Below are 23,167 nucleotides of genomic sequence, written 5' to 3'. Positions count from 1 at the left end.
TTAACAATTACTATGTAGAATGTATAATTCTACATAGGGGTATCTATGCTAGAAAAAAATATCTGTACCCGCGCCGTAGGAGATACACAGACTATTTATTGCAGCATAAATTGTTTCAGCCACAAACCAGGGACAACCTAAATATCCACCAGGAGGGGAATTTTAAATAATTTCTATGGTATATCCATAAAGTGGAACAGCAGGCAGAAGGTAAAAGGGACAAAATAGTCCTCTGTGTCCATGAACTAAAAAAAACCTGAGTCATAATGTTACTGAAGAAAGCGAGTTAAGGAACGATATACACAGTATAAATAACATTTTTTTAAAAAGTAAAATATATCACAGAAAACTACATATGCATATACAGTACATACAGCATTGTACAGACAAAAGGGACAGATCTGAAAATTAAGTGTCAAAAAACACTACAGCTTGATTCTTACTACTTACTGAGCTAATAAGTGTATGAACCAGGCACTATTCCACCAGTTGCACATGTGTTAATTCACTGAACCCACACAGAAAGCCTGATAGATATTATGATAACCTATTACACAAGAGGAAACTGGGACACAGGAAATGAAGTTATTTGCCCAGGGTCCCAAAGTGGGAGTATGAACTAAATCTAGGTTGAGTCCGTGCTCAGGCAAGCTGATTGGTCCAGGGGGTCATATGACCCAAGCAGGATCTTCTGAGAACTTGTGAAGTAGATGCTGGAGGTGAGAACATTGCTCTATTCTACTTATCAAGATGCATCAAGATGTCAGCCTCAAGATGAGGCCAATGGCCAGTCTCTATGCTTCATGGAGAAAGTCTCCTCTAAAATGAAGCGAACACATACGGAACAAAGCCCTGAAGGCAACCCTGAGGCCGTATATCCAGCTGTGCCTGAAAATGGGACACCTTTGGATTTTCAGTTACTAGAGCCTAAAATTCCCTTTGGGGTCCTGAGACATTATGAGCTGGGTGTGCTGCCAAGAGAGTCCTGACTGATAAAGGAACAAACTCACCACATCCCAGCCTATTACGTACTTCGGTGGGGGCTCTGTCTCTCTGATGCTGCTAGACGTCTCCTTCTCTGGCTTCTTCGTTTTGTCCTCTTTCTTGGGGTAGAAAAATGACCTGGAGAAGTACAAGAGTGGGGGAAAAAGAGAATGATAACAGCACTAATAACTCTTCCGATCCACGACGTACTCTACAGTTTCTGATGCCTGTTCCCATCCCAGCACCTGTTCCCATCCCAACACGTAATGGAGGATTTCAAATAACCCCCTTTGCCTGATAAGGAAACTGAAACTCAGAAAGAGGAGGCAACGCTCTGCTTATTTTTCTGCCCAGACTCAACCTGAGAGATATGACACATCCCCCATTTTCATTCAACAGGTATTAACTAAACACTTAAATATGTGCCAGGGCCTGTCCTGGGCCCTAGGGATTTGGAGGTGACCTGGACACATAAAATCCCTGCCCTCAAGGGCTTAACACTCTAGTGGACGAGGCAAATATTGAACAAGTAACTAAATATAACAGATCAAGAGGCGGTAAGTTCTCTGAAAAGAAAGCAAGGAACCCTCCTACCACTTGAGACTGGCTAGACTTGGGGTAGGGGGGGCGTGCTCCCAGAGAACGAACTAAGAGGGAAAATAGGAATTCAATGGTAGGGACCTGGCCAATGCTTCCCTGGCCGAGTGAGGATGGGCAGCAGCACCTACGATGTCCTGGGGACACCATGTACCCCTAAGACAAGGTGGTGAGTAGGCACCTCACCTCCATGCCCAAGGCCCCAGTCTAATTATGAGAACACCAAACAAACCAAATAGTCGGGGACAGTCTACAGGTATTGTGACAAAGTCTGAGAAACTGTCACCCAGAGGAGATCGAGGAGGCATGACAACTAAATGCAACATGCTAGCCCGAACTGGATCAGGAACAGAGGACATTAAAATTTTTCGGATTGGTGAAATCCGAAAAAAGTGTGGAGTTTGGCAACAATAACGCACTGACTGATGCTAGCGCCTTATTGTGACAAATGGACCACAGTAATATAAGATGTCAACAAAGGAAACTGGATGAGGGTCATGCAGGAATGCTCTGTGCTATTTTTACAACTTCTTCGTGCATATAAAATTATTCCAAAATATTATTTATTTAATCTTTAAAAATAAAGAAAGAAAAGCAAGGGGCGGAAAGCCATCACAGGTGCTCTCAACCCAGAAGAGACTATCCCAAGATTTCTCATCACAGCGGGGAAATGCAGCCTGGGATCTGTGTGAACCACCATCCCCCAAATCTGTGTATGGATGTCCAGGTCTGGGTCTGCCTACAATAGATACATTTCCTCCTTCTGGGAACAGCCCTCCATTTCTCTTTTGCGAGGCTCTTTCCCCCAAATTCTCTCAGTACCTGAGGTTTGCTTGGGCCTACCCTTTCACCCACAGCCATGGTGGGCACGTGCCTCAGGCCTGGCCAATCAGAGCCCTGCATCCCTGTGGCTGCAGTGGCTGGGTCGGGGACCAACATGTGGCCCAAGCTGGGCCAATGAAACTCGACCCTAGATATTGTTGGGACAGCTGGGAGACAGCCTCTTGTCACTGGGGCTGCTAAGTCTAAGGAGCCACAAGCCCAAGGAAGAGAGCCTGCCAGCAGAACGCAACATGGAAGAAAGCAGAGCTGAACGGTGGGGAGACACAGATTCCCAGGGGCAAAGTTCTGGCAACGGGATCCAACTATTAACACCAGAGGTTTCAACTACACAAGCCAAATGACTCCTTTCTTTTTTTCCCTGAAGCCAGCTTGCATTACGCAGGGCTTCTCAGCGTCGGCATGACTAACACATTAGGACAGATCATTCTCTGTTGCGGGGGGCTGTCCTGGGCATCGAGGATGTTTAGCAGCATGCCTGGCCTTTGTCCGCTACATTGCCGAGACTAACAACCAAAAATGTCTCCAGACACTGCCAGATGTTCCCTGGGGGGCAAAACTGCCGCTAAGAACCACTGGCTTAGGGTTTCTGAACCTTGCAGCTAAAAAGTTTTAGTTCATACACGACCTGTTTTCCATATCCCACTCTCCATTTTCCATAGTGGTCAACTCCTGGAAATGTCAACCTGAGTTCTTCTAAGAAAAGGCAGAGAGTTAGAGAAGGAAGCAGAGAACTTAGTGTAACGTGGGAAAGGGGATGGGGTTCCTTACATGATACTTCGCTGCATGATGGCGTCAGAATGATCCCTTCTCTGCTCCTCCTCTTCTCCTGTCAGTTGCTCCTGAAAGACATCCAAACACCTGGTGAGGAGACTGCTTGTGCAGAGACCAAAACACATAACTTCCTTCTTTCAGAAAGAAAAAAAGCCCCACAAAATCAGAAACATGATTTCCCCCTCAAGAAGAAACTCCCATTTTTTTTGGACCAGAATGATTTGTTAGTGAGATTTATTAGTACAAAAAGAGTTCCACGTCAGAGAAGAAGATATGAAACCTCCTTTCCACACAGAGTCTCCGCTTATTTGCACATGAACTTTCCCATCTGCTGCCCACAGCAAATCCACAGGAGCAGACACTTCCTCCCTGACTGTGCCCATTCCAGAGCTGGCCCCACTTCAGCTTCTCCCAACCCCTTTGTCTTTAGCTAATGTCAAATCTTTCAGAATGGCTTACATCTCTCTCCCTGCTACTTAATGTACAAAAACGCTCCACAACTCCAGGATGATGGGCATGCTTCTGTTTCACCTGGCACTGCTGGTGCTTCAGACGTCATGCCCCAGGACCTGGTGTTTTCTTGCTAGCAATGGTCTAATAAACCCTTTTGTTTAAAAAGGCTCTAAGGGCAGCTGGTTAGCTCAGTTGGTTAGAGCGCGATGCTCTTACCAACAAGGATACCAGTTCGATCCCCACATGGGCCAGTGAGCTGCGCCCTCCACAACTAGATTGAAACAACTACTTGACTTGGAGCTGATGGGTCCTGAAAAAACACACTTAAGAAAAAATAATAATAAAAATAAAAAATAAACCTTTAAAAAATAATAAAAAATAAAAAGATTTTCAGCCGTGGAAGTTAAAATTTGTTTAACAACAGGGACTTTGTCTATTTTTTCAGTGATATGGCCACAGGGCATAAACAATGCTTGGCACTGAATACACTGGCACATACACGTCTTTGATTACTAAAAACTGGGGTAACAAAAACATTACTGAAAAACGCAGGATTCATAGGCAAGATCTTTCAAAACCTGCAGGCCATGGTGATAAGGAGTGATGTAAAAGGGTCTTTAGTGGTGAATGGTATGAGGATGACAGGCCAGAAGGCGCAAGACTGCATTTCTTCTGGTTAATGAAAGCTCACGTTTCCTGACCTGTCTGCTCCCCGAGTCACACTCCATCCCTGTGAAATTTTTTACACGTTTCCCCTAAGTATGCTACTCTCCCTCATCCTTTGAGGCTTAAACAGCTCAGCATCCCTCAAAAGACACCTGAAGAAGCTGAGACAGGAAAGGGGCAGTGCCTGGCCCAGCCCCACATAGCTGGTCCATGATGGATACAAAAAATGGAGGATGCCAGTTCTGAGAACCACCTAGGATTCGTGTTTAAAATATCCCCACCCCACTCCCTGACCAATTGAACCAGAAGCTCTTGGGATAGAGGGGAAATCTGCAGGCCTAGCAAGCTCCCAGTGGATCCTAAGGTAAAATTCAGGAGGTCTTAGGCTTGACTTTCTTGCCTTTCCCTCATGCTTCCTTCTCAGGCTATAAAAGAAGTCAGAGATTCTAATGTGATGAAATGGGGATGGAAGCCAAAGAATGATGTCTTTAACCCCATTTTCTGCTCTCTCCTCACTGATGCCCCTCAGCTCTCACATGCTAGTTTCACTTTCCAAATGTTCCTCTCTTGTCCCCGCCAAGTGCCCTCTCCCTTCTAAGGACATCAAGATCCACCTCTCTTCCCTCCCCAAGCTCCTCTGGCCTTCCCTCCACCCATATGGGCAATAATAAGCCCAGACCTTTCGGCCACCGTCTCCTTGGCCCCATCCCTTTAAATCTCCTTATGGACCCATCCCTTCCCAAACTCTGGCCTCCTTCTTGCTGTCCAGCGCACGCCTTCATAGCCCTTCCCTTGGCTCCACTCCCTCACCAGGTATACACAAGGCCAGACCTCTCCCTAGCCAGAAGGTTCCCGACCTTTCAAAAAGCCTGTGCCTAGACCTGGACCTTACCATTGACCGCTCCCTGGGCCCAACCCTTCAAGGTGACCCCGCCTCTCTTTCAACTTTTTTCTGGCCCCGCTTGCTGTTACTTACCCGTAGCACATCCCCTTTCCGGTGGCCGGTATCCCCCAGGCCTTCCAATGTTCCCCGGCCCCAGCACACCCCGCCCTAACACGCCCCCTTCAGGTGGCCCCGCCCCTCCAGGCCTCACCTTAAACCCACTCAGTTCAACTGGCTTCAGCCCACGTCTATGTTCTACCTGACCCTGTCCCTCCAGCGGCCCGCTGCCCGCGCCCTCCTTCACCGCGCTCAGGGCCTCCTCAACGTCCCCCACGCCCACTCCACTGCAGCCGACGGACCCCGCGAAGCCGTGGGCCCCTCCGCTCCGCCCGGACCGCTCCACTTGCCTCGCGCCTACCCGGTGCGCCACAGTTCTGGGAGTCTGAATCGGAACCCCTCGGCGCTTGACTGAAGTCCCAAATTCGCGCCACGAAATTCGCGCGCAGACTTCGGCGGCCGGGGGCGGGGCCGAGCCGTGGGGCGGGACCTGGGAGACGTCCGCTCCGTCGCGGCCCGGTGGACGCTGTGAATTGTAGTCTCCAAGGCTGGAGGCTGCCAGGAGAGGGGGTGAAGTGGGGCGAACCCTCCCCCAGAGCACGCTGGGAAATGCCCGTGGCTTCCCTTGCTCTAAGCCGAGGGATGTGGTTGCGGGTCTCCGGAGTAACTGGCGAGGTAATAAGATTGCGAGGAAAGCCGCTGCGCGAGGCACGGCGGGAAGAGAGGCGGGAGGCCGCGCGGGGCATCCCGGGAGCAAGGGCCTCGGCGCGGGGCACTGTGGGAGGTGGACACCGCTCCGGGGCGGGTAGGTGAGTGGGGAGGGGCGGAAAGGGTGCACCTCTGGGGGAGGGGAGAGGCACAGCTGGGTGGGACAGCAGGGATGGGAGGGGCCGCGGCGGGCGGAGCTGGCAGGGGTTGGAGAGGCGGGAGCGGGCTGATAGGGCTGCACCAGTGGGGAGATACAGCTGGACGCGGGGAGCATCTGGGATGATGAAGCCCATCAGAGGACGATGGGCCAAATCTAGGACGAGGATGCACCTCTAATAGTTGTAGATGGGAGGAGGGGGCCACAGCTGGACTGGGGGAGGGGAGCGTCTGGGTAGGAAGGGGCCATAGACGAATATTGATGACACTTCTGAGATACTGGCCACAAGTGAAAGGGGCACACACCTGTAGGGGTAAAGTACATACTGGATGTGGGGAGGACATTTGGATATGGAAGCATTTCTGGGAAGCAGGGGCCATAGCTGGATGTGGCGACTTATAGGGGCCACATCTGGGGGATGGGTTACAGCTGCATATCGGAGGACACACAGGTGCATGAAGAACATGACTGGGGATGAGGGGTCCATGACTGGATGTAAGATCACATCTAGAGATAAAGCATCCTTAGAGGTGGACACAGCTGGATGTGGGTTACAGCCAAGTGTAGACAAATGGAGGGAAGAGTTATACATATGAATGGGGTCACTAGATGTTAGTGCCACATGTGGGTGACACTTCTGCAGGGAGAGGAGGTCTTAGCTGGAAGTTGAAAACACGTTTGAGGTCTCTACAACTGAGCTTGAGAGTCATATTTTGGAAGAGGGGCCTCAATTGTACCAAGGGGACACATCTGCATAGGAGGGAACTAGAGTTGGAATTAGGGATCAGGATGACAGGCTCCAACAGTCCCTGGAATAATGCAGGGGGTGGGAGGAAGCCAAAGATGGGGTGCAGGTTCATATCTAGAGGTTAATGAGGGTGCATCCTGCCCCCCATCCCACCTGGATAGAGGCGCCAACACCGAAGAGGCAGGCCAAAAAATGGAGAGAGTGGGATACCTCAGGTGGGGATGGGTCTAATATCCACGTGTCCCCGTCTCTTCCACTCAGGCACCCCAGGATGGAGCCCCCACTTGGCATGGCGGTGGGGCAGGAGGAGCAGGAGCTGCTGGAGCAGGCCTTCTTCTCATGGGCTGAGTTCAGCCGCTTCTTTGACGAGTGGTGCCAGCAGCGGCTGGCTCTCTTCTTCGTCCAGAGCTCCATGCACCTGACGCGCTGCCACTGGGCCAGATTGCCCCCACTCTACACACTCATTGATGTGCTCAAGTACAGCTACGTGCGGCTCGTGTGCAAAGATGTGCGTGCGCCCAGCCGGCCTGCCATGGGGTGAGCTGAACCCCCGCCCGACTGCGTGCTGGGGAATAGGAAAGCAAGGGGGAAGGATAGGCACAAAGCTCCCCCACCCCAAGATTGGGAGAGAGAGATGGCAACTAAAACAGCTAAATGCACCTTACAGAGAGGCTGAGAGAGTCAAGACAGGAAGCTTGCTGAGAATGGGAGACAGAGACCAGGAGCTGGAGGGACAAAGGCGCACACGGTGAAAGATGGGGAGGGGGCTCCACTTACAGATTTTATAATAAAGACCCATAGAGAGACAGAGAGTAAGTGAGATGCACATACCCAATAGACAGAAGGGGGGAAAAAGACACAGAAAATTTGAGAAACGTGGAGAAATGGAGCCAGAGACACCAGACAGAGCCAGAAAAACAGGTGAGAGCCAGGTTTTGTACCCATAGAAGAGATCAGAGACAGAGCTGCAGAGAAACCACAGGACAAAGATAGAAAAGATCCATCCATTCAGTAAATACAGGGCCAGGTCCCATGCTGAGGACTAGGAATATTTCACCGGGGTGGGGGGATGCCCTGCTCTTCAAGAACTTTCAGACTGAGCAGGAAGATTGATGTTATATGAACAAACTCTCATAATGTTACAACAAGGGCAAGTGCAAAATCCAAAAGCAATCTGAGAAACACACCCAGGTGACCAAGGGTGTTTTAATTGACCCCGATTTTGAACTGGGAACGTTCCCCTACAGTATGTTGGGTTTCTAGCTTCTCTTGAACCATGGGAAGAGGCTGAGCCATGTGTGGAAGATGGCCACCCCAGTTACCCTGGGCACTGGCGCTCAGGTTTGCTGCATCCCCCACTGCTTTCTGCCACCTCATACTTAGCCCTGCCACTTCCTTGTTTTGGCTGCCTGGCCCTCGAATGTGCATGAGTTTGAGACCCTGGGTTGGGGAGCCATAGACACGAATAGAGTGCCTAAGGACACAGGCTCTGCCTTCAGGCTGCTTGAGACAGGCTGCACCACTTCCTGGGTGGGTGTCTTTGGGCAACGGACCTCACATCCCCACGTCTCAGTTTTCTCATCTCTGTAATGGGGTTATGGCAGCAGCTGCCTTGTGGGGCTGTTGGGAGCTTAGCCTGAGACATAGACAGGAAGGCACTGACCCGGTGCCTGGAAAAGGAGTTGCAGGAGTCAAGAGCACAGACTCCTGGGTGCAGACCACCGCTCTGCTGCTGATGAGCCAGTGACATTGAGCTAGTGACTTCACCTTTTCTGAGCCTCAGTTTCCTCATTTGGAAAATGGGAGAAGTAATAGTACTGATCTTATGGGTTGGTGAGGATCAAATGAGCTAATACATGCAGGTCGTGCAGAAGCATTCCCAGCACAGAGTAAGCTCTAACAGCATTTCTTAGCCATCGGTACTTACATACTGATTGTGAGATTACTGTTCTTGGTAAGTCACTGCTTCTTCTAGAAACAGAGACTCCAAGATCTGGAAGCAGAACAGCATCAAATGCGCCTCATCACACAGAAATCTAGAACGTTAGAGCTTGCAAGAAGCTTAGGCAGGTCTAGAATCTCTCTTTGTTAACAGAATTCAATTCAAAGTAACACTTACTGAGCATGGACTGTGTGCATGCTCTTTGCTGGGCATTTGGAACTCATAGCTGGTCTCTGCCCTTGAGGAGCTCAGAACCTAGTGGAGGAGGCAAAGACACACACAAAAAAATAGGTGTCCCACACTAGTGAGAGAGAGGTCGAAGAGGGAGCTGATTAGCTCCGCCTGAGAGCTTACAGTGCAGTTCTGGAAGGCTTCCTGGAAGAGGTGACCAGTAAATGGAATCTTGAAGGGTTTTATTTGTTTATATATGTATGTGTGTACAGTATGTAACTTAAACACATGGAACTTACTCTATGTACGCACTGTCTCAAGTTCTCTACAAATATCAGAGGGAGTCAGGCAGGGGGTCTGGAGAGGAGAGTGACAGGCTATGAAGGGGGCTTGGCCTGGTGACTGGGTGGACAGTGGGATGGTCCCTGGATGGGGAGCCCAAGAATGGGGGTGGTTGATGAGCTGCTTCAAGGATGACTTGGGGCCATCACTTGTGAGCCCCTTATCCCCCTCAGCTATTCAGGGCTTCTGCAGTGTCACAGCCCAGGGACAGCGCTGCGCCAAGGTCAGAGGCTGGAGAAAATTAGTGTGAAAGATGTGGCTGGAATGGTGTCAAGGCCCAGAGCTGCAGGGCTGAGTCCAGGGCCTGAGAGTTTGTACTGGGAGCCCTGGGGAGCCCCAGGAGGGCTGTGAACAGGGTCAGCTGTGCATAGTGGCCTCATAGGAGATGGACTAGAGCAGAGAGACAGGAGGCCAGGGAGGAGGCTGGGGTCAGAAAGGCTTTCTTCCCAGCCACTCCTGCCTCCTTTCTCGGAAGTTGCACAGTGACCTCCCCGAATCTCTCTCCCATCTTCCTCTTCCCTGAGCTCAACCTTTCCCAACACACATCAGCCTTCGAAAACACAAAGCTCTTGAGAACCTGAAAGATGAAGAGGACATGGGTGAGTGGAGTGTAAAACAAATAAAAATGATGGTACTTTTAGGAGAAAAAAGATGTTTCAAAAATAATGGCTACTTTTTATTAACTGTTTACTGAGCACCAGCCCCTTTTCTAACCTCTTTACATAATTTAATCCTCTTATTTAGTCCTCTCAACAAGCCTGTGAGGTCGGTATTATTATTAGCTCCAATTTCCAGATGAGAAGACTGAGGCACGGAGAGGTTAAAGGACTCCCCCAAGATCACACAGCTGCTAAGAGTGGAAAACCAGGATTTGGACCTGCACAGTTTGACCGCAAAGTCCATGTTTTAATTACCACCCTCTGTCCTCCCTCCGTATCTCTCTCTCCCTCCCTTGCCCCTCATCTGGATTTCAGTCATGGATTATCAGTGTGAGAGTTGTATGTGGTGGCACCCTAAAGATTTTTTGGTCCTAGGTGCCATACCGTTTGTTTCTTCATCCAAGAGATTCGTTTTGAACACCGACTATACTGGGTGAATGTTTTAGATGCTGGGGTTTTAGTGGGGGGAGCTCCCCATTCAGTGGGGAGCATACATTAAAGATGGCATCAATCAAACCATCGCCCCATTGTGTGACAGAATCTACCTAACCTGGAGAGGGTAAGGAAGGCCTCCTGGAGGAGGTGATGCTGACTCTGAGTTATGAAAGACAAGTGGGAGTTAACTCGATAAAAAAGGGAAGAAGGATGTTTCCTGAAGAAGGAAAGAACTTGCAGTAGGTTGGTGGCAGTGGGAATGGAAAAAAGTGGATGGTTTGGGGAGTTTAGAAGGCATGACGGGCAGGACTGGGTGTGGGTGGTTTTGACAGGATGACTTGTATGCCTGGGTGCTTGGGGTTCATACAGTGGGATCCAGTCATTCACTCATCACATATTTACTGAGCACCCCCCCCCCAGGGCTGGGGGGCTGTTCTAGGTGGCAGGTAAATGAAACAAACAAAAAGTCCTGCCCCTGTGGAGTTTACATTGAAAGGTAGGTGGCATTACTCCCCAGCCAGGTGGAAGGACGTTGCAAAGCGGAGTGTTGAGGCTGCAGTAGACAATTATGTGAGATTCTGGGACCCTGGAGGGGATGTGCTAGTTCTGCCGAGGTGAACAGCCTCAGAGAAGAAAACTTTTCAAAAGTGTAACACACGTTCAGAAAAGTTTACACATCATACGTGTGCAACTTGATGAGTTTTCCCCAAATCAAATGTACCTGTAACCAGCACCCAGAACAAGAGACAGAACATGACCAGTGCCAAGAAGCCCCCTCAGACCCCCCACAGGGTTAACCACTCAAGACTAACCAGTGTCCATCTATTGCCAGCAGAGGTTAGCTTTACCTGCTGTTGAATTTTCTATAAACGAGAATCATGTGGTGGGTTCTCTTTTGTGTCTGGCTTCTTTCACACAGCAGGTTTGTGAGATCCATCCACGTTGTTGGGGATAGTAATGGTTTGCTCATTCTTGTTGTTGATTAGTATTTTATTTTAGGAATATGTTACAACTTAATTTCCTACTCGGTTGTATATTTGGGTTGTTTCACGTATTTGGCTAATACAAACAGTGCTGCTATGAATGCTCTAGTACAATCCTTCAGTGCCCATCCTCGGACATTTGTCTTGAGTGGAATTACTGCTCACATGGGAGGCTCATGATCAGCTTGAGTAAGGCTGGCCATGGTTTGCTTTCCAAAAGCGACGATACCGTTTTACATTCCCGTCAATGATGAATGAGCGTTCCGGTGGCTCCACATCCTCAGCAACACTGGATGTTGTCAGTCTCTTTTATTTGGTCATCCTGGCGGTGTGTAGTGGCATTTTCTTAGGGTTTAAATTTGTATTGCCTTGAAGCCCAATGAGTTCGAGTACCTTTTTGAGCATACAAAGTTCTAAAACATAGGAACCTATCTCTCACTGTTGATAGGTACATAAAAACACATGCAGCAGTGCTAAGTACCCCGTTTGGGTCTTGGCTGCCTTTGGAGACAGAAGGAGGGGTCTTTGTTGGGGCAGGGTTCACAGAGGGCCTCAGCTTTCAATTTTGTTATTGCTACATCAGAAGCAGATACAGGAATACCTGAAAGGTTTTTTTCTTTCTTTCTTTTTTTTTAATTAAATTTATTGGGGTGACAATTGTTAGTAAAATTACATAGATTTCAGGTGTACAATTCTGTATTACATCATCTATAAATCCCACTGTGTGTTCATCACCCAGAGTCAGTTCTCCTTCCATCACCATATATTTGATCCCCCTTACCCTCATCTCCCACCCCCCACCCCCCTTACCCTCTGGCAACCACCAAACCATTGTCCGTGTCTATGAGTTTCTGTTTCTCATTTGTTTGTCTTGTTCTTTTGTTGCTTTTGGTTTATATACCACATAAGGTTTTTTTCTTAAACTTGTTTGAGGTAAATATAATAAAACATTCATTCACTCTTCATAGAGGTGGGGTGGTGCGTACAGAATTACAGCCAACACATAGGGTTCACCGTGTTCCAGACACTGTTTTTAAGTGCTTTCCATACTCCAGCTCTTTTAATCTTCACGACAACCCTACGAAAAAGCTAGTATGAGTATAACTTCCTTTTTAACTGAGGAAACTGAGGCACAGATACCTGAAGTGACTCACCTGAGGTCAGAACAGCTGGCATATTCTTAAGTCCCTCTACTCTTCTCTGTGCTTGAGACCAGTCTTAATTTCAAAACATAATAATGATAAGGAGAGAGAAGGAAGAAGAGTGCAGCAGGGTGATGTGACTGCAGCCGCGGTCATTCCTCCCGCAGGCACCAGGAGGCTGGCTGCCCTGCCTTCATCATCATCAAGCTGAGCCCATTGCGGGACCGCCTCGTGGTGACGGAGTGCCAGCTGACCCACTCGCACCCTGCCTGCCCAATCGAGTTCGCCTACTACTTCCGTCCGGGCCGCCTGCTGGCCAACACCTGCCTGCCAGTGCGCACCACCAATAAGATCTCCAAGCAGTTCCTGGCCCCCGCCGACGTGCACCGCCTGCTCTCCTACTGCAAGGACCGTGACCACAGCATCATCGACACCCTGCGGGTGCTGGAGGGGCTCTTCCACACCGACCCTGAGGCCAAGGTGGGGTCTCGGAAGAGGCAGGCCAGGGGCGGGTCATTCATTCATCCATTCTCCCACTCACCCATTCACTCCTTTCATTCCTTCCTTCGTGCATTTATTCAGTTAGTATTTACTGAGGCCTTGAGGGTGCAGCAGCCAACGAGAGGAGACACACGTGGTCCTTGCTGGCAGAGAACTCCCCCGGGAGCACAGCCCCGCCCACTTGAACTTGCCGCCAAGATGGAAATGGTCTGTGATTCTGCGCTGCCCAGTAGAGTAGCCCCCAGCTGCAGGTGGCTATCCGTCGCTAAAAATGTGCCCATTAGGACCGTGGGCCTGGATTTTTAATTTTTTTTTATTGTAATAAAAATGTAAATAGCTAATAGCTATTGACCGCCTTGCAGAGATAGCTGCTAGTACCAGCTTGCAGTTGTAGTGAGAGAAACCAACAATAGACAGACACATCCAAATGTGATGTAATGTCAATAGGGTTGGTGCTAGCAAGAAAAGGATTCAAAGTGATGGGAAGTGCTATTTTAAAAAAATATTTTTTAAACTGAGCTACACATATAGAAAATGCACAAATGATAGGTAAAGAGTTTGATACGTGTTCACAAAGTGGAAACAGCCCTGTACCCACCACCCAGATCAAGCATGAGATGGAAGGGTGCTGCATCACATGATGTGGGGAAGGACAGTTAGTTGATCCCCATTCTGCCTTCAAAGGGAAGTGAGTTCCAAGCAGAGGGACGAGCCAGTGCCAAGGCTCAGAGGCTGGAGCAAGCTCCACGTGCTAGAGGGACAGCAAGAATTCTCCAGGACGTAGCTCTGCCACTTTGACCCAACTTCAGGGCTGGGGTGGATGTGGAGCGAGGAAGGAAGGAGAGGAGAAGGCAAGAAAACTGGTTTCTACCCTTGGCTGTGCTTCTCTTTCATGCATGGAGGAGGTCCCAACTCAGGGTAAATGAGGAATGAACCCGAGGGGGAGATAGGGAGAGTGCTCAGGACCTCATTCTGGAGGTATCCCCAGAATCATAAATACCACGGCTGTGGCATCTGGGTTCAGAAAGATGGAGGATTCATCCCAACATAAGTGCTGTATCTGTCAGGTCACTTTTATTCTCACTTTGTTGGCCAAAGCAAGTCACATGACCCTGCAAGAGGGCAGAGAGGTGGGAGAGCCAGTTACTTGGCAGACAGCAAATGACCACAGGTTTGTAGAGGACTGGCCAAGGGTTTCCCTGAGCCCTGTCTCAGTCTGATGCCATGTTTCCCCTGCTGAGGAGTCACACAGACCTGTCACAGCTCAGTCTCAGCCTTTTGCTCTTTTCATGGCTCCCAAAAGGAATGTTCTCTGTGCACATAGTCTGTTTTTACATCAGACCAGCCAATTTCAGGTGATACGGTAACAGCCAGAAATTTGATTTTATTTGTATCACCATATGCTAAAAGCTTTGTACGCATTCAAGTTGTGCCATTTACTGGCTGCAGGGTATCCAGTAAGTTGTGAACAAGTTATCGAATTTCTCTGAGCCTCAGTTTGTTCATCTGTAGAGTGGGGATAATAGATACTATTTTATAGGATTGTTAGGGTTGTTGTATAAGGATTAAGAGAGTGTGTGTGTAAAGAACGGTGCCCAGAAAATAGGAATGTTTTAGCTATTTAGCTATTACTTTTATTCCCTCGTTTTTCTTTGGAAAATAGGACCATTCTGATCACGTGTTGTATAAAGAGATATGCTCCCCTGTGGGAAGAGGTTGGATGAAAGTATCACCTGGTGTGGTCTCTGACATTCACACTTGTGGAATCCTCCATCAGTGGTCAATTCATCCCAGTGACACCAATTTGTGTGTCTGAGATGAAACCTGTACTCGTTTGGGTCCTCAAACCTCCTCGCGGGGTGCTCCATCTCCACCTGTGCCTCGCCATCCATTGTCTTTCAAACCAGAAGCCTCTGCATCAGGCTTGCGTGGTCACGTCTGTGAAGGCTGGGGGTGGGGGGAATAGTGGTCATGAGCACAGACCCTGGACCCAAGCTGCCTAGGTTCAAATCCCAGCTGTGCTGCATACAACCCGTGTGGCCCTGGGCAAGCAACTGAGCCTCTCTGTGCCTCAACTTGGTAAGAACAGTACATATTGTACAAGGTTTTGTGAGGATGGAAAGAGTTAATGCCTCAGAACTGCCTGGCACAGAGAAATAGCTTCATGTGTGGTGTTCATTTTCCTCAGCATGTTACATACTGAAGTGATAGGTATTTCTTCATCTTTGGTTTACAGGCTGTCTCTTCCCACTCTAAGATGTCATAATGACAGTGACCCTTGGTGCCTGAACTAGTCATATATTTGCTCAGTAAATATTTGATCGATGTATTCATTCATTTATGTATCCTCTTCCTTCATCAAATGTGACCACACCCCTTGTGCATCACCAAAATATCTCCCCCCACTCATTCCCTTCTCTTTTGTTAACCATTCTTAATGATCTGACTTGACCCCCGGCCCCACCACTTGTTAGCTCCATGACCTTGAGCAATCACTCCCCTGGTGCAGGCGGGCTCCCCAAGACCACCCTCAGGTTCAGTGAGGACTCAGCTCAGCAAAGCTGTGACATCCGTGCTGCAGTTTATTACAGTGAAAGGATACGGATTAGAATCAGCAAAGGAAGGGACAAATGGGACAGAGTCCGGGAGAGACCAGGCGTGAGCGTCCAGTTGTCTGTCCCAGTGGAGTCATGGACAGTGCCTCATTCCCCCAGGGACGATGTGTGACGACGTGCATGAAATATTGCCAACCAGGGAGGCTCAGCTGAACCTTGGCGTCCAAGGTTTTTGTTGGGGTTCAGTCACATAGACATGACTGCCAGCCTGCGTAGCTGACCTTAGTCTCCAACCCCTCCAGAGGTCACGCTGATCCAGCGCCCCGAGGCCCCCAGGTAAACAAAGACACTCTCATCACGCAGGACATTCCAAGGGCTTAGAGCAGGGGTGTCCAAACTTTTTTCAACGTTTTTCACCAAGGGCCATATGCGGTAAAATACACAAACAGCAGGGCCACTCACTCAAGGTGAAGTATGTATTGCCTCACCTGGTTTATTTAAGTAAACTAAATATATTTTTGGAATTTGCTGCGGGCCAATTAACAATGGATTGCGGGCCGCAGTTTGGACACCCCTGGCTTAGCGGCTATCTTCCAGGAGCCGGGCAAGAACCAAACCTTTCTTTGGAATGTGCGGGATTTGGATCACACAGACCTGCTGAGTTAACCCTTTACTGTGTACCTGGAATCATTCAGCCTCAGTTTCCATGTCTGCAATATCAGGAAAATAATGGTCTCCTCCAAGCTGTGACTCTCATCAATCAGAGAGCCCCACGCCAACTGCAGTCCCATTAGCCTTTCTCTTTAGCACGCCCTCCATGCTCAGGTTATAATAATAATAACAACAGCTGACACTCAATAAACACTGACCTCTTTCCAGGCACTCTTCTACATGCTTCATGTGGATTAACCCATTTAATCCTCATAGTGACTTTACGTTAATGCAGTTATGCTCCCCACCTTTGCAAATGGGAACAGCTGAGGCAAAGAGAAGTTCAGACACTTTCCCGAAGTCACACAGTTGGTGTGCAAATTCACATAATTATAAAGTAGAATCTGGATCTGTATCTTTACGATCTGGCTCCAGGGTCCAGACACTCTTGACTATTCAGTCATTGGGCCTCTCAGCTGAAATTAACACTAGTTGTGCTATTACTTACGGACACTCGGCCAGTCCAACAGGGCAGGACTCGGGCTCGCCTCAGCCCCTTTTCCTCAAGGCCTAGCACAGTGTCAGGCACACAATAGGTGCTCAATAAATGCCATTAAATGAACAAATAGCTGTTCACAAAAAGCTTCTGTACCCTCTTTACAGAGGAAACTCAAGATCATACATCTAAGTTTTCCCTTTAAGAATGGATATCAATTTCTAATTAGTCGAGTGCTTGTCAGCCCTGGACAAGTCTCAAGGCAAATACATTTTGCAGTGTTTGCTTTTCTCTGATTCCTGACTCCCAAGGAGAAAAAGAAGGATTTACCTAATACTATAGAAACATGTAAATTCTTTCAACCTATTATACCTATCACAACTTTTTTTGAGATATAATTGACATAACATTATATTAGTCTCAGGTGGGACATGACTTGATATTTGTATATATTGTGAAATGATTGCCACAATAATTCTAGTTAACATCTGATGACATCTATCTTTATATTAATTTCTAGACAGTGCTGTCAAATAGAACATTCTGCAAAGATGGAAATGTTCCAGATTTGTGAAATCCTGTAGAGTAGCCACTGGCGTCGTGTGGCTGTTGGACACTTAAAATATGACGGGTGTGACTGAGGGATTGAGTTTTTATATATTTCAAAATCTCAACCTAAATGTTAACAGTGGCGTGTGGCGTGTGGCTAACATATTGGACAGAGCAGTTCTAGACTGAAACTTCTGCTGAGATAAATTAAATCATAAAATAGGTGTAAAACTTAATGACAGTTGAAAAAAATTATAGTGGTGTTGTAGTTAATTCAGTAGTAAGTTTACTCAGCATTTTCGTAAAATTTATTGAATTCCAATACTATTTTAAGATGCTGAGGGTATGATTTCAGCAATAGGGAAGAAATTTCTTTGCTCTCTTTGGATTCTACTGGACTTTTTTTTCCCTTGAGTTTTTTTCCTTGAAAGCTGAGAACTATGCACTGCTTTGCAGCTGCTCTTGTAGGATGAGATCAGAGTATGGCGGAATGGTTTGAGGAGAGATCTGTACTTAAACTGTATTTGAATCTAGGCTCCGCAGCTGTGGGTCAGCTCCAGCAGGGACTGGCTGAAGGAGCCCTGGCCACCTGCCTGGTAGGCGGAACCCTAACTCAAAGCTAATGCCCCCCGTCCCATTAAGTGGCTTTTGAGACCAGGGTGGCTGAGGCCCAGGTGAGCGAGAGAGACAGAAGATGAGGTCCAAGGGCCTGATTGCCCAGCTCACAGCAAGGTGTAAACTCTGGGTGTGTAGTGGGAAGTGTGATGGGAAGTCCTGGGAAAGGTTTAGAAGCAAGGGAAGGATGATCTGATGGGAATCTTGAAAATGCCCCTCTGGCACCTATGTGGGGAACAGATAACGGGGCTCAAGTGGAGACAGGCAGCCCAGTGAGGAGGCGCCTACAATAATCCAGGTGAGAGATGGAGGCTCCAACCAGGGCGGTGGTGGTAGCTGTGGGGGAGGGGAGAAGTGGTCAGATTCTGGACTGATTTCGAAGGCCGCTTCTAGGACTTAGGGATGGCTTGCATGTGGAGGGTGGAGAAAGAGGGGAGCCAGGAATCAGCCCTGAGTGTCAGGGCCTGAGCTATGGAGTGGATGGTAGAGCCCTTGACGGACATGGGTGATCGAGGACAGGCAGGTTGGGGGGAGTGAGAAGCAAGTGTGGCTTTGGGCCGCTAGTCTCACGGGACACGTGAGCTATCCAAGGGGTATGTTGCTGTAGAGGAAGTTAAGTAGGTGGATCGGGAGCCTGGAGATACAGAACTGGGAGGTATTCGCGTAGAAATGGTGACAGCTGTGTGACTGGATGAGCTCACCTTGGCGGAGCCTACAGATGGGAAAGAGGAGAGGGCCAGGTTGGGCTCTGCGACATTTAGAGGTGCAGCAGTGGAGGGCCAGCAAAGGAGGCTGCAGAGGAGACACCTAGGAGGAAGGAGGGACACTGGGCATTTTCAGAAGCCAAGAGAAACCTGTGTTCTAGAAAGGAAGCAGGGTCACCATCCTGAAAGCGGCTGAGAGCTCAAGACTAATTGTAGCTGGGAATTGATACATGTCAGTCATTGTCCCAAGCAGTGGACACAGATGATCTCATTTTGGCCTCACCGCGATCCTGTTAGATAGGTGTTATTATACCCATTTTGCAGACAAGGAAACTGAAGCTAAAATGCGAGGGAAGTCACTTGCTCAAGGACTCATGGCTAGTTAGAGGACAAATCAGACTGTGTTCCCTGAGCCTCCGTTCCAGAGATGTGGCCATTAGGTGTCACCGCACACTCAGGTGCTCATGTACTCACTCATTCGGGATGTGTTGAGCTGCTGCCCTGGGCCAGGTGCCATTCAGAGCATCAGGGGTGCAGAAGTGTAATGCAACAATATCCTTGTGGGGTTTACATCTTAGGGAGGGCAAACAGGCAGTAAGCAAATCAGCAAATAAAGATGTGACATGCTTCTGGGTGGTAAGTGCCATGGCTAAAAGGGGCTAGAGAGAGCTGCGTTGTTTGCTTAGTGGGGATGGTCAGAGAAGACCTTTATGAGGAAGTGGTCTTTGAGCAGAGATGATAATTATATTAATAATGAAAACTTCGAGAGCACTTACTATTCGCTGAGTGAGTATTGTTGAATAATAATATCATTTGTGCCAAGCAACATTCTCAATGCTTTAATTGATTTCATCCTTCCAATCACAGAGATACTCTCATCATCATCATTTTACAAATGAGATGGAGGTCAGGGAAGTTGCTGGAAGCCACACAGCCCCGAAGTGAGGTCTCGGGTACCTCAGCCCAGGCAGTCTGGCTCCAGAGGCTCTGCTGGACCTGACTCTCCACGCATAAGGGAGTGAATATTCAGTTCCTAGAAGGGGAAATTGGGGAACAGGACGTTAAGGAGGAAACTGAGGCACAGAGGGGTTAAGTCACAAGGTTAGAAAGTGGTGGGGCCCTGGACTCAAACCTCAGCAATCTGGCTCTGTGGTTTGTGCGTTTTCTTACTAGACCAGTGGTTCTCAGACTTGAGCGTGCGTGGGAATCTTCTGAAGGGCTTGTCACAATAGATTGCTGGACCCTGCCCCGGAGGGTCTAACTTAACAGGTCTGGGTTGGGCCTGAGAATATGCATTTCTGTCAAGGTCCTAGCAGCTTATGCTGATGCTGCAGGTCCAGAGCCCACATTTTGAGAACCACTACCCTAGACTGCCTCTCAGCGCGTGAAAGTATGAAAACCTCGTTCCCAGCGGGGGAAACTGAGGCTCAGAGAGACTGTCTAGTGTCCAAAAGTTAGTTATTAGATGGTGGTGCCAGGATCGCAAATTCAGGCAATCGGCCTCCAGAGTTCTGCACTGCCTCCTGCCGGTCAAAAAAAATACATGCATGCCCACATGAATGAATGGATTGTCATTTCCCCAGAGGAGGAAACCAAGGTCGCGAAGCTGGGGGTGGGGGGCGACCTCGGTATCCCCTGACCTCCTTCCCTGGCCCCGCCCGCAGGTGAAGCTGGTGTTCATGGAGAACCAGGCGGTTGTGGAGACCGTGTTCTTCCTGACGTCGCGCACTCGGGCGCTGCTGCGGCGCTTCCCGCGCATGCTCCTAGTCGACCGGCTACCGGGGCTGCAGGGCGCGCTGGACCTGCTGGTGGTGCTGTTGGTGGATGGCCTGGGCCGCGCGCGCCAGGCCGCCTGCTGCGTGGCGCGCCCAGGGACGCCGAGCCTACTGCGCTTCGCGCTGGCCTCGCTGCTGCAGAGCGCGCCCGATGTCAAGGGCCGCGTGCGCTGCTTGACTGCGGGGCCCGAGGTGACGGCGCAGCTGCCCGCCGTGCGCCAGTTGCTGCCCGGCGCGCGTGTGCAGATCTGCCTCGCGCAGGGCCTCGAGACGCTCTTCAGCAAGGCGCAGGAGCTGGGCGGCGTGGGCCGCGAGGACCCCGGCCTCTGGCCGCGCCTGTGTCGCCTGGCTGGTGCCTCGTCCCCCGCCGCCTACGCCGAGGTGCTGGCGGAGCTACGCGCCCACGGCCCGGCCGCCTTCGTCGACTACTTCGAGCGCGACTGGGCCTGCCGCCGCGACATGTGGGTGCGCTTCCGCGCCTGTGAGGCGACCCGCGACCTGGACGCGGGGGCCCTGGTGCGCGGCCACCGCCGGCGCCTGCTGCGCCGCCTCAGCCCCTCGCGCAGCATGGCGCAGTGCCTGCGCGACCTGGTGGCCATGCAGTGGGCTGATGCGTCCAGAGAGGCGGTGCCTGATGGCCCCGACAGGGGGGAGCCTTGGCTGGAGGGCGAGCCGGGGAGGGGAGCCCAGGTGGAGAATGAGAGGATGAAGGGCCTGGAGAACGCGGACTGGGGAGGGGCCCCGAATGAAAGAAGTATTTGGAGAGGCTTCCGGCTGGAGAAGGAGTGGGCCAGAGAACTGGAGGCCGGAGACTGGGGAGAGGCTCAGCTGGAAAGTGAGAAGGGAAGAGGGTTGCAAATCCGATATTGGAGAGGGGTCCAGTTGGGTAACCAGAGGGTGAGAAGGCTAGAAGGGAGAGTGTGGAGAGGGTCCCAGTTGGAGAATGAGCACTTCAGAGGGCCAGAGATCAGAGCCTGGAGGGGGGGCCCATTGGAGGGTGAGAAGGATTGGGGACTGCAAGATCATGTCTGGAGAGCGTCCGAGTTGGAGAACCAGGGGCTGAGAAGATTGGAAGGGTATACCTGGAGAATGGCTCATTTGGAGGATGGGAGGATTAGGGTTCTGGAGACCATAGGCCAGAGAAGGACCCGGTTTGATTATGAAGGGGCCAGGAGTCTAGAAGGGAGCACCTGCAGGGGTGCCCAGTTGCACAGTGAGAGGACCAGTGGACTGAAAACCAGAGACTGGAAGGGGCCTCAGATGGAGGCAGAGAAGGGAGGGGAGCTGGAGGTCAGCAACTGGAGGGGGATCTATTTGGAGAAGTCCCTCGAGTTGGCCCCTGAGAATGGAGACCAGAAGGGTCCCCAGTGGGGAGATGAGAGGCAGAGAGGGCAAGAAATTAGAGAAGAGAGAGGAGTAGTGAGATTGGAGGTCAAAAGAAGAAGGGACCTGGAAGACATAGTTCTGGTCCAGCTAGGGGACACATGGGTGACAGGCCTGAAGAATGGAGATGGAGATGGAGCCGGGTCTAGGGGCCCCAAGAGTAGGCAAGGAAAGGAGTGTGTGGACATAGGAGGGAGGTTTCTAGGGCTGGGGAATAGAGTTATGTGTGGCACCCCTGTTGGAACTGTGTTTGAGGGTGATCCAGAATGGGCAGTAACAAGGAGAGTCTACCTGGCTACAGGGGACAGCCTGCAGGAAGGAGGTGAAGGAGAATACCCACGGGAATCAAAGAGGCCTTGCTGCCCCTTGGGAGAGAAGGAGATGGACTGGGAGCCCCTGGCCAAATTCCGAGCAGCCTGCGGGCCAGAGCTGGCAGATCTGGTGGCCGAGGAGCTGGCCTTTGCCAGGCAGCATGGGACCCGGGGTTTCCACATGACAGGAGCTGGCTTTGCCCTTAAGGATGGCACCTCAGACTTCTTCCTGGACGGGGACCTGACACGCTGCAGCTGCTCCATCCATGCTGCCCGGCATCTGCCCTGCCGCCACCTCTTTGCGGCACGCCTCCTCACTGGGGCAGCCTTATTCCACGTGGACCTGCTCAGGGACTACTGGGGGAGAGCACCAGAGTCCTGACCCTCAGGCCCCTGCCTGCCACCCTCCACTGTGGGGGAGGGCATTCTTTGATCCCAAAGATAATAGGGCTGAAGCCAAGGAGGCCACCCCAGTTTCTCTGGCCACCTCCTGGGTCACCCGTGGACCTCATCTTGGCAGTTTGCCACTCTGGGTCCTAGGGGAAGTTGACAGTGGTCTCTGAGGTCCTGAAGCCACAGGTGTGGAAGATGGCAGTGGCCAGGGTGGATTCTGAGGGCTTCTTCAGAATATGAGGAAGAGGTACTACAGACAGGGTCAGGCTGGGGCAGAAGGAAGAAAGGGACAAATTGAAGGAGGGGAGGACACCAGACCATGGGGAGGGCCTGACAGGAGTAGACTGGTCAAGTCCAGGGAGTGCAGAGGGTGAAGGGAAAAAGCAAGGAAGAAAGTAAGGACAAATGAAGGAGAGGCAAGGGTGGGAAAGACAAAGAGGAAATAGAAATGGAGGAGAAGAGGAAAAATGGAGACGATATGAGGAGAAGCAGAGAGGCAGGAGAGGAGAGGGGGTTGGGAGGAAGGAAGGAGACACAACAAAGGAAAGGTGTGAGAGATGGAGAGACAAGAAAAGAGTGATCTGGGGGCACTGGGAGTCTGTAGGAATGGGCTTGGGGCTCTCCAGCAGGGTTGGGGAGCCATCTGGATTACTGTGCTTCAAGATTGGAATAAAACAGTATTATTTTGGTTTC

General features: G+C 50.3%; 2 protein-coding genes across 7 annotated transcripts in view; one reads left to right on the top strand and one right to left on the bottom strand.

The window, feature by feature from the left end:
- The window catches only part of LIG1 (DNA ligase 1), a 33,960-nt gene extending 27,932 nt beyond the window's left edge, over positions 1 to 6,028 (bottom strand). For 2 of the 5 annotated variants that reach the window (XM_019752619.2, XM_074316172.1), the window contains exons 1-3: positions 5,616 to 5,795; positions 3,193 to 3,263; positions 1,033 to 1,122 (exon numbers count right to left, since the gene is read on the bottom strand). In XM_019752619.2, coding sequence (XP_019608178.2) covers positions 1,033 to 1,122; positions 3,193 to 3,209 — 107 coding nt within the window. In that variant the 5' untranslated portion in view covers positions 3,210 to 3,263; positions 5,616 to 5,795. Of the gene's footprint in view, positions 1 to 1,032; positions 1,123 to 3,192; positions 3,264 to 5,604 lie in introns of all 5 variants that reach the window. The other 3 variants (XR_012490562.1, XM_019752616.2, XM_019752617.2) reach the window with 3 other exon arrangements.
- Positions 5,791 to 23,167, top strand: ZSWIM9 (zinc finger SWIM-type containing 9). Of its 2 annotated transcripts, none has more exons than XM_019752621.2 (4): positions 5,791 to 5,929; positions 7,129 to 7,404; positions 12,709 to 13,021; positions 20,277 to 23,167. In XM_019752621.2, the coding sequence occupies exons 2-4, from the start codon at positions 7,139 to 7,141 to the stop codon at positions 22,461 to 22,463; spliced, it is 2,766 nt and encodes a 921-aa protein (XP_019608180.2). In that variant the 5' UTR covers positions 5,791 to 5,929; positions 7,129 to 7,138; the 3' UTR covers positions 22,464 to 23,167. The 2 variants fall into 2 exon arrangements, with proteins under 2 accessions (XP_019608180.2, XP_019608179.2); XM_019752620.2 differs by having other exon boundaries at positions 5,928 to 6,059.

Source organism: Rhinolophus sinicus, linkage group LG11, assembly GCF_036562045.2.
Source record: "Rhinolophus sinicus isolate RSC01 linkage group LG11, ASM3656204v1, whole genome shotgun sequence".
NCBI classification, from domain to species: domain Eukaryota; kingdom Metazoa; phylum Chordata; class Mammalia; order Chiroptera; family Rhinolophidae; genus Rhinolophus; species Rhinolophus sinicus.
Note: the sequence above shows the minus strand (reverse complement) of the source record. Positions and strands in the feature narration are given on the sequence as shown.

Coding starts and splice junctions, on each gene's coding strand:
- ZSWIM9 (XM_019752621.2), top strand. CDS start 7,139: ATGGAGCCCCCACTTGGCATGGCGGTGGGGCAGGAGGAGCAGGAGCTG. Junction 7,405..12,708: donor CCCAGCCGGCCTGCCATGGG/GTGAGCTGAACC, acceptor TTCCTCCCGCAG/GCACCAGGAGGCTGGCTGCC. Junction 13,022..20,276: donor ACACCGACCCTGAGGCCAAG/GTGGGGTCTCGG, acceptor CCCCGCCCGCAG/GTGAAGCTGGTGTTCATGGA.